Source organism: Theobroma cacao, chromosome 5 (genome assembly GCF_053813885.1).
Source record: "Theobroma cacao isolate CCN51 chromosome 5, ASM5381388v1, whole genome shotgun sequence".
NCBI lineage: Eukaryota > Viridiplantae > Streptophyta > Magnoliopsida > Malvales > Malvaceae > Theobroma > Theobroma cacao.
The window spans coordinates 38,131,004-38,142,677 of NC_142643.1; the positions used below are offsets into that span (position 1 = coordinate 38,131,004).

The 11,674-nt window shown below is 32.2% G+C and overlaps 1 protein-coding gene and 1 pseudogene across 2 annotated transcripts; one reads left to right on the forward strand and one right to left on the reverse strand.

The window, feature by feature from the left end:
• The first annotated feature begins 3,332 nt into the window (after positions 1-3,332).
• Positions 3,333-6,282, forward strand: FLS1 (flavonol synthase 1). Its single transcript, XM_018120770.2, has 3 exons — positions 3,333-3,861; positions 4,115-4,442; positions 5,902-6,282. The coding sequence occupies exons 1-3, from the start codon at positions 3,395-3,397 to the stop codon at positions 6,112-6,114; spliced, it is 1,008 nt and encodes a 335-aa protein (XP_017976259.2). The 5' UTR covers positions 3,333-3,394; the 3' UTR covers positions 6,115-6,282.
• Positions 6,283-6,914: 632 nt separating this feature from the next.
• Positions 6,915-10,881, reverse strand: LOC18599278 (ABC transporter G family member 31-like; annotated as a pseudogene). The gene is made up of 6 exons (XR_016026371.1): positions 10,749-10,881; positions 10,468-10,544; positions 9,645-9,989; positions 9,289-9,569; positions 7,594-8,299; positions 6,915-7,496 (listed from the first exon to the last, which is right to left on the reverse strand). The product of XR_016026371.1 is annotated as an ABC transporter G family member 31-like (transcript).
• Between the last annotated feature and the right edge of the window lie 793 nt (positions 10,882-11,674).

Below are 11,674 nucleotides of genomic sequence, written 5' to 3' on the forward strand. Positions count from 1 at the left end.
ATGACCAAGGACTTCAATAAGCTAATATCAACCAAGAACAACTAAGATATGTCTCCTGCATCACTTGGGGTGATGATTCTTATCTTGACCACTTATTTGCCTTCATATGCTTTATACTATACCCAAAAGCATCATGTTTTGGCATCCTTGGTTAGGCACTAATAGGGATGAAATCAAAGCATAGTACTCCACACATAAGACAACCTGGTGTCTCAAGTCTAGGGAGTATTTACACAACTGATACATGAGAAGTATTGCATAGACACTTGAGTGAAATACCAAATGCACTTCTCATGACCAGTCATGTTCAGTGAACTTACTCTCCTAGGCAAGCACCTACATTCTAGTTCCAAGTATCTCTATACTTCAACCAATGAGATCGGTTGCTTACTTCTCAAGTAAGGAACATAGAATGTACCAGTCTTTAAGTATCATTGATGTATCGTCTTAATGATACATTGACTAGGAACATTTTGAAATTACGCTTTTATGCATAAGGATCTCATAACTGCAACCCATTACAGTTTTCTTGCAAAGCATATTAATCTCATGGACTTCATCTAATTAGACTTATAACTTGTTATAATTGATGTCTTATTGATGAAGGAAATCCTTTAATTATTTAATATGAATGATGTTGTTGCATGATTGGAATCAAGCCTTAACCAATTCCAATTGGCTGCAAGGCTTATCCCAACAAGAACAACATATAAAATCAGGTTAAGGTTGTCCTTCAAATTTCCATATCATTGTATTTTGTTTTGAAAAGATTTCATATTATTGTGTACGTATATATATATATATATATATATATAAATTCGAGTATTCAAAAGGTAAACGTGTATCCTACTCATTCTTGAGATGAGTAGTAAAATTATTACCTAAACTCATGTAAATCCCAGTATAAGATATTCAAACTCCATATAATCAAATTTAGTACTTATAGATACCTGATATAATATACTCATTAACATTCCTAATATAGATATCATTAGTGGTAAGTTTTTTTAAAATTATAAAAAGATATATTTTAATAGTTTTAGTTGCCACATTGATCATAGCCCTTATGATAAAAAAAACAAGATAAAATACCTTGACCCTTAAATTTTAATTATAATTTCATACTGGTCTATTAGTATTTGAAATGGACAGTTCGCTCCAAAAGAATATCTTTCACTAGACACATAAGTCCAGTCGTTAGTCAATCATTAATATTTTCATTAATTTAATGACGTATCAATATTTCTCGAATAATTTTATCCTTTATTAATTTTAAAAATTACCACACTATGTAAATTATAATTTTTCATTTTTAAAATTCTTTTCTCTCCTATTCAAAAAAAAAAATCTATACCCTACCTCTTGCAAGTCGATCACCTTGCAGTAGGATCTGGGGAGCGCCAATATCGTAACCCATGAGGTGGTCAATCGGTGTAAGGGAACGTTGCTAGTTGACCTAAAAGAAAAAAAATAGTGAAAAAGATTTGAAAAAGATAAAAAAAGGGTATTGTACGTTTACCTATTAACGTTGTTTACACGTTTGAGATGAACTATTTATTTCAAACACTAATGGACTTACATAAAATTATGACTAAAACTTAAGAAGATAAGGATATTTTGTCTAAAAAAATTCCTCCCATTTTATTTTATTTAAGAAAAAAAAAACCTTTCTCATCCGTCAATGTATAAAAGTCTAAAACAAGATTACCATAATTAGTGAGAGTGTTAAAATTAGTGAAAACTTCAAAGCTACTAAGTGCCTGTTTGGCCTAACATTTTTCAGCTTATCTACCTGTTAAAAGTATAAGTCGGACCAAACAAGAATTTTGAATTTTTTTTTAAAAAAGTAACTTTTTTCTAAAGAACAAAATTTAAAAAAGAAAAGAGCGTTAGGAATAACTCTTAAGATGAGCTTTTTCTTCTCTTCTTTTAAAGGTACATCAATGTTTTAATATTTTTTTGTTTAAAAATATCCTCATTTATTAAAAATAATCTCAATATTATTCGTTTTTATTTTTATATGATTTATTATTAATTATAAACTTTATGTTATATAAAAATACTTTTTATATTTTCAAAATTTTGTTTTAAATAAATAAAAAATAAAGTTAATTTTTTTAATTGTGAATAAAGGAATTCGTGATTAATAAAAAATTATTTATTAAATACTTTTTAAGGTAATTTTAATCAAAATTAAAGTTTATATAAATCATTTTATCAAACAACTTATCTATAAAAAAGAGTTTATAAAGGTAAATTTATCAAATAGATTTAGCTTAATTTTAAAAATTAATAATTTTTTATAAGAACTTTATAATAATTTTTAAGCTAAAAAAACCCAAACAAAACAAGTTCTAAGAGAGGCAAGAATCGAAGGCAAAACGCACTTCATTCATTGTCTCCTATCGTTTGTTCTCAATTTTCCTGCTTTTACTCGAAATCTCTCTCAACGCTCTATAGCCTATTTGATCCATCTTTTATCTCCTACATTTTGTATACAATTATTGCTTATGTCTTGTATTCTTGTGGCCTGAGAATCTATGAATTTTTGCAGGTTCATCATATTAGCCCACCTCCATCATTAATTTGGTTCATTTCTCTCTCAGGATCAATTTAAATTTTTTAATGTAAGATGCACTATGTGAAATTTTCAAATAATTCAGTTGAAAATTGTTAGATTTTGGCTATTAAAGACTTTTTAAAGAAAAAATGACAAACCAATGTTATTCAGGTGTATTATAAATTTGATCATTTTGTAAATATGACTTTTCAATATTCTGTTGATGCTTTTCAAAATTTTATTAGGAACAATGTTTCAATTTTATTAAACGATATTATGAAAATTTTATTTTCATATGTTATTTGGTCATAAATATATTATTTTTATTTCCTCCTAATAAAAAAAAAAGCAGGAGAAATTTATGTGCCGTAGTCTGACATGCAGAGCCAGCAAAAGTTGGTGACGAAAAGTAACTTGTTGCCAGAACCATAAAATGATAGGTTGAAAAGTATGTTCATAAATCAGGTCGTATGATTCGACTCGAAAGCCAATCCATAGGGCATAGGCTTAGACCCCCGCTTCAATATCAGTAGTGTCTGCGTCGCGTCGTGTCCTTTACGTAGTTGGCAACTCTAACAAGTGAACACCGAAACACCACGTCTATTTAGGCCGCTGTCTCTTTGGTCCGGGGCACGTCCTTTTCCCTTAACCTCAATATGATTTTATTCAGTATGTTACTTTTTTTATTTTTGATAAGCATTAATTTATGTAACTTAGGAGACAAGTTCACCGCTATAAAACAGCAGTCATGCACTCAACGTTGGACCAACCTACCAAAGCAGTTTTCCAAGGGAGAGAAAGAAAGAGAGTGAAGGAGTTTTGGGTAGGAAAAATATGGAGGTGGAGCGAGTCCAAGCTATTGCTTTGTCGTCTCTAACTAAAGACAGTATCCCAACAGAGTTTATTCGGCCAGAGGAGGAACAACCTGCAATCACAACATTTCATGGTCCGGTCCCTGAAATCCCCGTCATCGATCTCGATGACCATGATCAGGAAAAGGTTATCCGTTTGATTGCCAATGCTAGCAGGGATTGGGGGATATTCCAGGTTGTAAACCATGGCATACCCTTTGATCTCATTGAAAAGCTACAACAAGTGGGCAAGGAGTTTTTTGATCTGCCACAGGAAGAAAAAGAACTGTATGCTAAGCCAAATGGTGCACAGACAATTGAAGGTTATGGAAGCAAGCTTGGAAAAGATCTTCAAGGAAAGAAGAATTGGGCTGATCACCTTTTCCACAGGATATGGCCTCCTTCACGCATCAACTACCAGTTCTGGCCCCAGAACCCCCCCTCTTACAGGTTTGGTTCTCCCTTCCCACTTATAATTAACTTCTTATAACTATGCATCAAGCATGCATGCAAAATTCAAGTACAGATCTATAAAAGTAGCTAGGAAATATACATGCTTCGTGTTGCATGTTTGTTTCTTGGAAATATTTCTTTTGTTTCTTATTTCATACTTTATTTACGCCTTATTTGGGGGCACAATTTAAGTAAATTTGGTTACCAAATGGTATGAGTTACGAAACGAGCTTCATTTATGTTGTTGCAGAGCGGTGAACGAGGAGTATGCAGAGTACATGAGAAGGGTAGTGGACAAGCTGTTCAAATGCCTGTCAATAGGGCTAGGGCTTGCACCCCATGCCATTAAAGAAGGAGCAGGAGGTGAGGAGATGGAGTATTTGATGAAGATAAACTACTATCCGACATGTCCTCGTCCCGATCTAGCTCTGGGAGTCGCTTCTCACACTGATCTTTCTGCCATAACCGTTCTTGTGCCCAACGACGTCCCTGGGTTGCAAGTCTTCAAGGATGGCCTCTGGATCGATGCCAAATACATCCCTGGCGCCCTCATTATTCACATTGGCGACCAGATTGAGGTTACCTTAATTATTCCTCCTTTAATTTGCTCTATTTTCTTTATTACTAGCATTAATTAATTCCGAAACTTACTTCCAACTGGATTTAAACGTCTACTGTTTGAATTTCGAAAGGCATATATATATATAGACATGGAAAAGTCAGATTGGAAACAAAGAATTTTGATAGTATTTACCAAAAAGAGAAGCCATCCATGGATCTTCATTCGAGTCAAGATGTGGACAGCAATGTAATCAGGATCGGCTCAATAACCTCAAAAGCTTAAAATAAAATATTCAAATAAGACATTTTTTATTGAAATTAAAAAAATAATTTTATTAAAATTTTATTCTTTTAACTTTTTGAGGTGTAAAATTTCAACCTTTATAATCAAAATTTTCAAATATTTTTTTTTCAATTGATAATATAGTCAATCTATTTAATTTTTCTTAAAACATTATTGATCTTAAATAAAATTTAATTTAATTTTAGTTTTAAAAACCTTCTATCTCCTTTACGTAACATTTACTAGAATTATTAACATTAGTTTAAAAGCAATATATACAGTTGGAAAATAATTGAGACTTCTTATATAATTAAGTATACATGCATTTGGAAAAAAATTGAATCTTCTTATATAAGTAAAAATGTCGATTAGACTGTTATATTTTATTTGTATAATTTTTTAAAAAGTTTTTAGTTTTGAAAATAAATCTAAACTATTAATATCAAAATAGTTGTTATATTTTAAGTAACATTTAAGATTAAGGTAATATTTTTTTAATCTATTATCGTCTAATAACTTTAACTTTTTACTGCTAAATAGAAAACTAAAAATATTTTTATATATCTTAAATTGTTCAAATCTATTTTAGAGTGAAAAAATTATTTGATCTAAGTCTAAATGATTTTTTAAGATCTTATTATTTTATTATCAACATTCTCATCAAATTATTTTTTTTCTATGAATGATACGTGTATCACAAAATTTAAGTTTTATGCTCATTTTAGATATAATTTCTTCCGAAGAAATCATAGCAGATGCCAATCCATTTTCTTTATATTTTTCAAGAAAAAAAAAGGAAGAAACCTTTTAAATAGGAAAAATAGTTGAAAATTTATAACATTATAAGAGTGATAAAAATTGAGATTTATTAGACACATAATTAGGAAAGTAAGAGAATATGTCTTTTTGTTAATTATTTTCAACTTTTACATTTTTTTTCATGTGAAAATGAGAGAAAATAGATATTTATTAAGTATGAGGGAATAGATAAATATTCTATTAATTATTTGGTTTTTTTATATATTTTTAATATAATTAATTATATTATAATTATTATAAAATTACGAAACTTATTTAAATTTGATACCTAAAGTCCTTCCTTGGATGACTTTACCCAAGGGCCGGCCTTGGATGTAAGCCAAATGTACAATACAATGTAATTGTTGTTGATTTTATTTGCATAAATGTTGTAGATACTAAGCAATGGAAAATACAAGGCTGTACTGCACAGGACCACAGTGGACAAGGAAAAAACGAGGATGTCATGGCCGGTATTCTTGGAACCGCCAGGGGAATTTGTGGTTGGGCCGCTTCCTCAGCTTGCCGACGAACAAAATCCTCCCAAATATAAGGCCAAGAGATTCAAGGACTATAGTTATTGTAAACTGAACAAGCTGCCCCAGTAATAATCAGCCTTTTTTAGTACCCATTAAGTGTATTACTCTATATAACCACTCACTAAAACCAGTAATAAATAAATTGGTATGAGTTTGTATGCCACTACAACTCCTGCAATTTGGTCATCTTCCTGCAGGAGGAATATTTTTTTATGGAAATAAAAATTTCAACTTCAATATATATTATAATGATCCCTTTCATCATCAAATTCTTTTCAATTTCAATTTGCATGGCAATAGTTATTTCACTCTTTCTAAGTATATGTAAATATTATCTGGAGATTGCTTCTTTAGGTACTCTCAACCGATTTTTTTTATACCAATTTAATGATTTGAACTTTGTCACTTAATTTAATGCATGATTTGACATGAAGGTAACTTGTTTTGCAACGTATATAATATTTGGTACCAAAGTTGAGAATTAAGATGGAAAATTGAACGAAAAAAAAAAAAAGAGATGAGAATAAAAATCATGCATAAAATTTTATGTATTTCCAGCTTCTCACCCACATTAATTAGAGAAATAAATAAATAATTTTGCCTCCATGAATCTCATGTTGGAGGAGGCTATTTAAATTTAGATTAAAGTTGATTAAACTCATGTTATTCAAGTTTGCCCGAATTGATACTCTTTGTGTTTTAAATTGAATGTTCATCTCTTTTTTTTTTTAAGACATTTCAAAAAATTATGTCCATTTTTGTTCTTTAAATACCTACGATCTTTTTTTTTTTTTATGTTCCATAATATTATTTGAGTTTTTTTTTTTTACTTTTTAACATTAAAAATAATAGTTTATCAATACTATAAATTTTTTTATATTAAAAGAAGGCTACAAATTTTTTTAAAAGACAGCAAAGTCAAAGTATTTGTTAATATTTTTTTGTAGGAGAGAGAGACTCTTTATACATTATATTTGTTCTATCCTAGTTGCTTTCACTGCTTTTTTTCATATAATTTTTCTGCACTTCCCTACGGCAGTTTGTTGAAGAAGTGATGCGTTTAGAAGAGGTTGTTACACTAAGGAATGCTTTAGTTGGTTTACCAGGTAGCAGTGGCTTATCAACAAAGCAGAGAAAACGCTTCAGTATTGCAGCGGAGCTTGTTGCAAATCCTTCCATTATTTTCATGGATAAGCCTACATTTGGACTTGATGCACGGGCAGCCGCAATTGTGATAAGAACGGTTCGTAATACTGTTGATACTGGAAGGAACTCTGGTGTGCAGTAGTCACCAACCCAGTACTGAAATTTTGGAAGCATTTGATGAGATGATCAGTCTGATTATAACAATGACAATGCAAGGTCTCCTGGAAATAGTCTATCAAAATCTGCGAGTTTGGTCCAAGCTTTCCTCCATATACAACCTGACCTCCTCGTTTCAGAAGCAGCAGCTGCATATGAAAATTAATAGGCAAATTCAGATGAAAAGGCAAAAATTTTTATTATGCACAACTCTGAAAAATAAAATTAAACTATAATCAGACTCACCTCATCACATGCTTTAAAAAGGGTTGGTGAATACTGCACACCACAGTTCCTTCCAGTATCAACAGTATTACGAACCGTTTTCATCACAATTGCCGATGTCCGTGCATCAGGTCCAAATGTAGGCTCATCCGTGAAAATAATGGAAGCATTTGCAACAAGCTCCACTGCAATGGTTAAACGTTTTGTCTGCTCTGTTGATTCGCCATAGCTACCTGGTAAACCAACTAAAGCATTCCTTAGTGTATCAACCTCCACTAAACGCATCACTTCTTCATCAAACTCCTGTAGGGAACTGCAGAAAAATTATATCAAAAATGCAGTGAAAGCTACTAGATTAAAACAAATATAAATGTGCCGAGAGTTATCAGCTCACACGTCTCTGGACTTTGCTAATTTATTTCGGAAGGCGAAGACTGGAGGAAAACCAGAGAGACTCCTCAACTGTAACTTGAGGAGAATTTATATCATTTTGCTCAACATATCCTGAAACTCTGGCAGATGCCTTCTGTTCCTTTGTGTACCCTAATATGTTAATATCCCCTTCAATGTATCCCCTAGTTTTCCTTCCCGCAAGCACATCCATTAAGGTAGTCTTTCCTGCTCCACTTGACCCGACTAATGCTGTAAGAACACCTGGTGAGAATACTCCACTAACATTTGACACGAGCTGCAATCTCCTTTCAGGTACGCCATGTGCACTCATTTCCTGAGATATTCAACCAAAAGAAAACAGGAAAGTGGAAAAAGAAGGTTTTACGTTAGAGAAAGATATCCAAAACTCCAAGAACCAAAAACCACGAGACAAACATACGTTGGGCATATCAACATATAGTGATTGACATAATGAAAAATCATTGCTAATGGTTGAAATGGCAGAATCATTCCCTTCCTTTTACTGTCGCAGCAAAGCAGATGGAACACCTAATTTCAACTCCTCACTTTCAACTGCATAGATAACTGATAATTTTGTGAAGGAACGATCAGATTCATTTAAAAGAGGCACAGATGCCCTAGATGTTTCAAATTAAATTGATGTTACATATATCAAATATGACTAACTATCTTCCCTAACAGAATCTTTTTCTGAGTCATCAGGTGGAATAATTGCCTAGGCTTTTTTGAGAGCTATCATTGAATATCAGAAGGGGTAGTTCGGAAAATCCATTAAACAACTTATGCACCGACCAAAAGAAAAGGCAAGAGAGGTAGAGGTTGCCATTAGTCTCATCTACCGGATGTAGTCTTGTTTGTAAAAAAGTTGTGCTTGTGACAAATCCGACAAATGCAACCTCAAACATGCGTAATACACAGATTTCAAAAGCGAAATACAGTTAGAAAAACTTGAAAAGAAAAAATAATAAAGGATCATAGTACTAAGTTGATGAGTAATAGTAGTCAACAAATGGAGAGAAGATGCAAGTTAAAAGACCTCCTAGGAAATACTCAGCCAATTCTAAACTCTTTATTAAAGAATGAACAAAGCAGAAGAATTTTTTGTAGCAGGTTATTTGCTCCGCTTCCTGGATAAATAAAATGCCCATTTATCCAAAAACAAAAGAACAAGGCAGAAGTAACAGACTAACAGTTCATCATATATTATCCAATCATAGATGGTTATATTGGTATACACATTGTCAAGTAAAATTCAGAGGTAATCATATATAACAATCACAGATGTGGCAAGCCAAGGCATACCTGGCATGTCCTGAAAATGCAAAGAAAACTATGCCTGCTAATTAGTAGTTTTTCTCGTGCAAAGCACGTTCTTAAAAGATCCCATTTTGATGCAGCAAATCTTTTTTCGGACAGAGCTGGAGGATGACTCCGGGATTTATCACATGGAACACTAAGTGTTGACTCTAGAGAGTTTCAAATCTGAAATTTTTAATTGCGTTGGCCATTTCTGAAACAGGAATGAATAGGTATGGCTTTGAAGGATCAGCCCAGTATTGAGCTTGATCCTATCCAGAGGTCACCTGGAAACTGTAACTAGTTATGCAAGTACCTAAAAAAGAACTAACTATAGAAGTAACAGTGAGGAAAATAAATACCTCTCGAAGAAAATCTGCAATACCCTCATGCGGTGGCAATTTGAATCCTAATGATTCAAAGAATTCCAAAAGTTCTACTCGAGGGCCCTGATACACCATATATCCTTCTGATAATAGCACTAGATCATCAAATAGCTCAAATGTCTCAGGGGCGGGCTGTAGATCAAGAACCATGAGTACAGTTCCTTCCATTAGATGAACAAAATTGTGCACATAGTCTACAATTTGGAATGTGGTAGAGCTATCAAGTCCAGTAGATATTTCATTCATGAAAAGAGTTTTTCTCGGCCCAACAACCATCTCTCCTGCATAAGGATAGTGCTGACTGTTACAACTTGACGGGGACTATCACAGAATGGAGATTGGATCATAAAAATCAATCAACCTTTAAACTCTCTAAATGAAAGTTCAAAATGAATGATAAGCCTCAATAAAGCATTTTATTTTTGTAGAACTAATTTATATTGCATTAAAAACCTTAACCAATTAGTTAACTGTCCTCAACCAACCGTCCTCCTACAGTGCACATGTTTGCGGTGTGAGAATAACCTATAGAGAATGGAAATTTCACCATTATACATCAAATCTTCCCATGAAGCCGTCTTAGAACAAATGCAAGGTATAATGGATTCCATCAATAATAATTGGTATGAATTCCAATTATAATAAAACTATAAGAAAATTAGTAAAATCCTCATCTGTCTAAGGACATTAAGATTTGAAACGCAACGCCCTAGCTGCAGTGGTGGACGGTGTAAGTGATAAGAATCTGACGGTTAAATCAGGAAAGGAGTAAACACTGAAGAATAAATGCACAGGTGACCTTCATGAAAGCATCAATCTCTGGGACTGGACGTATCTTCCTTTCTTTTTCTAAATTCGCTAAATCTTCCATATGCTCTGCAAGCATATATATATATAAGAAGTGCAGGAGAAAAGTAGTCAACTGAAACAGAAGTTAGAAAGGTTAACAAGGTTTTAACTTATAAGAAAAAGAAGGCGAGGAGGTGAAGTTTATAACAAGGTTAACTACCAAAGCTTGGGACACAAGGATATACACAAAAATTCTCCCTCTTTGCATGCAAAAAACAGGGGAAAACCGACCTGGGTTCCTTACAGTGCCTTTGACAGTGTAACCTTTTTCAAGAAGAAGCTTGACAATCCAGGAAGCGATGAAGCCACCAGCACCGGTGACACAGACGGTTTGGCTAGAAGGGGAAGAGCTGTCAACTGGCATATTTGGTTTGGTTTTATGTGAAAAGATTTGTGAACGTGGCCTTTTTTTTTTTTTCTGTTCGGTGCTTTGTTTTGTATTTGTTTTTTTTTTTTTTTTTGTATTTGTTTGGCATATTCTCTTTTTACAGTTTTTCTCTCTTTATTTGTTACTTTTGGCTAGTATCAATCACTACCTCCATCTCTACCTTCTTTTTTCTTTTTTTGTTTTTGTATGTAAAGCCCAATGGCAACAAAATTTAACAAAAATTTTAAAATAAAATCACTTCTTTAATGAAATGATAAACTGAATAGAATATTTGAAGCACATGTGAGAGTAGATTTAACTTCATAAACAATAGATTATAAATCTAACTTCAACCAAGTTTTTGTGAGATCAATTTTAAATTTAAAGCATTTTCAAGTAAAATTTTATAAGATTTGAGTTATTATTTTTAGCAAAATATTGTAAATTTATTAAATTTTTGTAATTGTGTTGAAAATTCACTATATGGTGGGGATATCTTGGTGCTAATAATTTTGAATTGTAGTCATAGTAATGCGTGGAGATCTAAGGAGGGAGAGATCAAATTGCGAGAGATGAAGAAAGAAACAATTATGCTATTCGACACCAACAAAAAAAGAACGAGAAGAAGAGAAAGAATAAGGAGAAAAAGAAAACAATTAAAAAATTATGCCTAATTTAATTAGATTATCATTACTTAATTTTTTTTAGATTTCTGTCTTTTCATTTCAAAATTATAAATTTTTATGAATTGTTAATATAAAATAATCTTAAATAATTTAATTCTTTCTTT

Excerpts from the sequence above, each read along its gene's own strand:
- FLS1 (XM_018120770.2), top strand. The coding sequence starts at position 3,395 with ATGGAGGTGGAGCGAGTCCAAGCTATTGCTTTGTCGTCTCTAACTAAA. Across the intron at positions 3,862-4,114 it reads CAGAACCCCCCCTCTTACAG|AGCGGTGAACGAGGAGTATG; the intron begins GTTTGGTTCTCC and ends ATGTTGTTGCAG. Across the intron at positions 4,443-5,901 it reads ACATTGGCGACCAGATTGAG|ATACTAAGCAATGGAAAATA; the intron begins GTTACCTTAATT and ends TAAATGTTGTAG.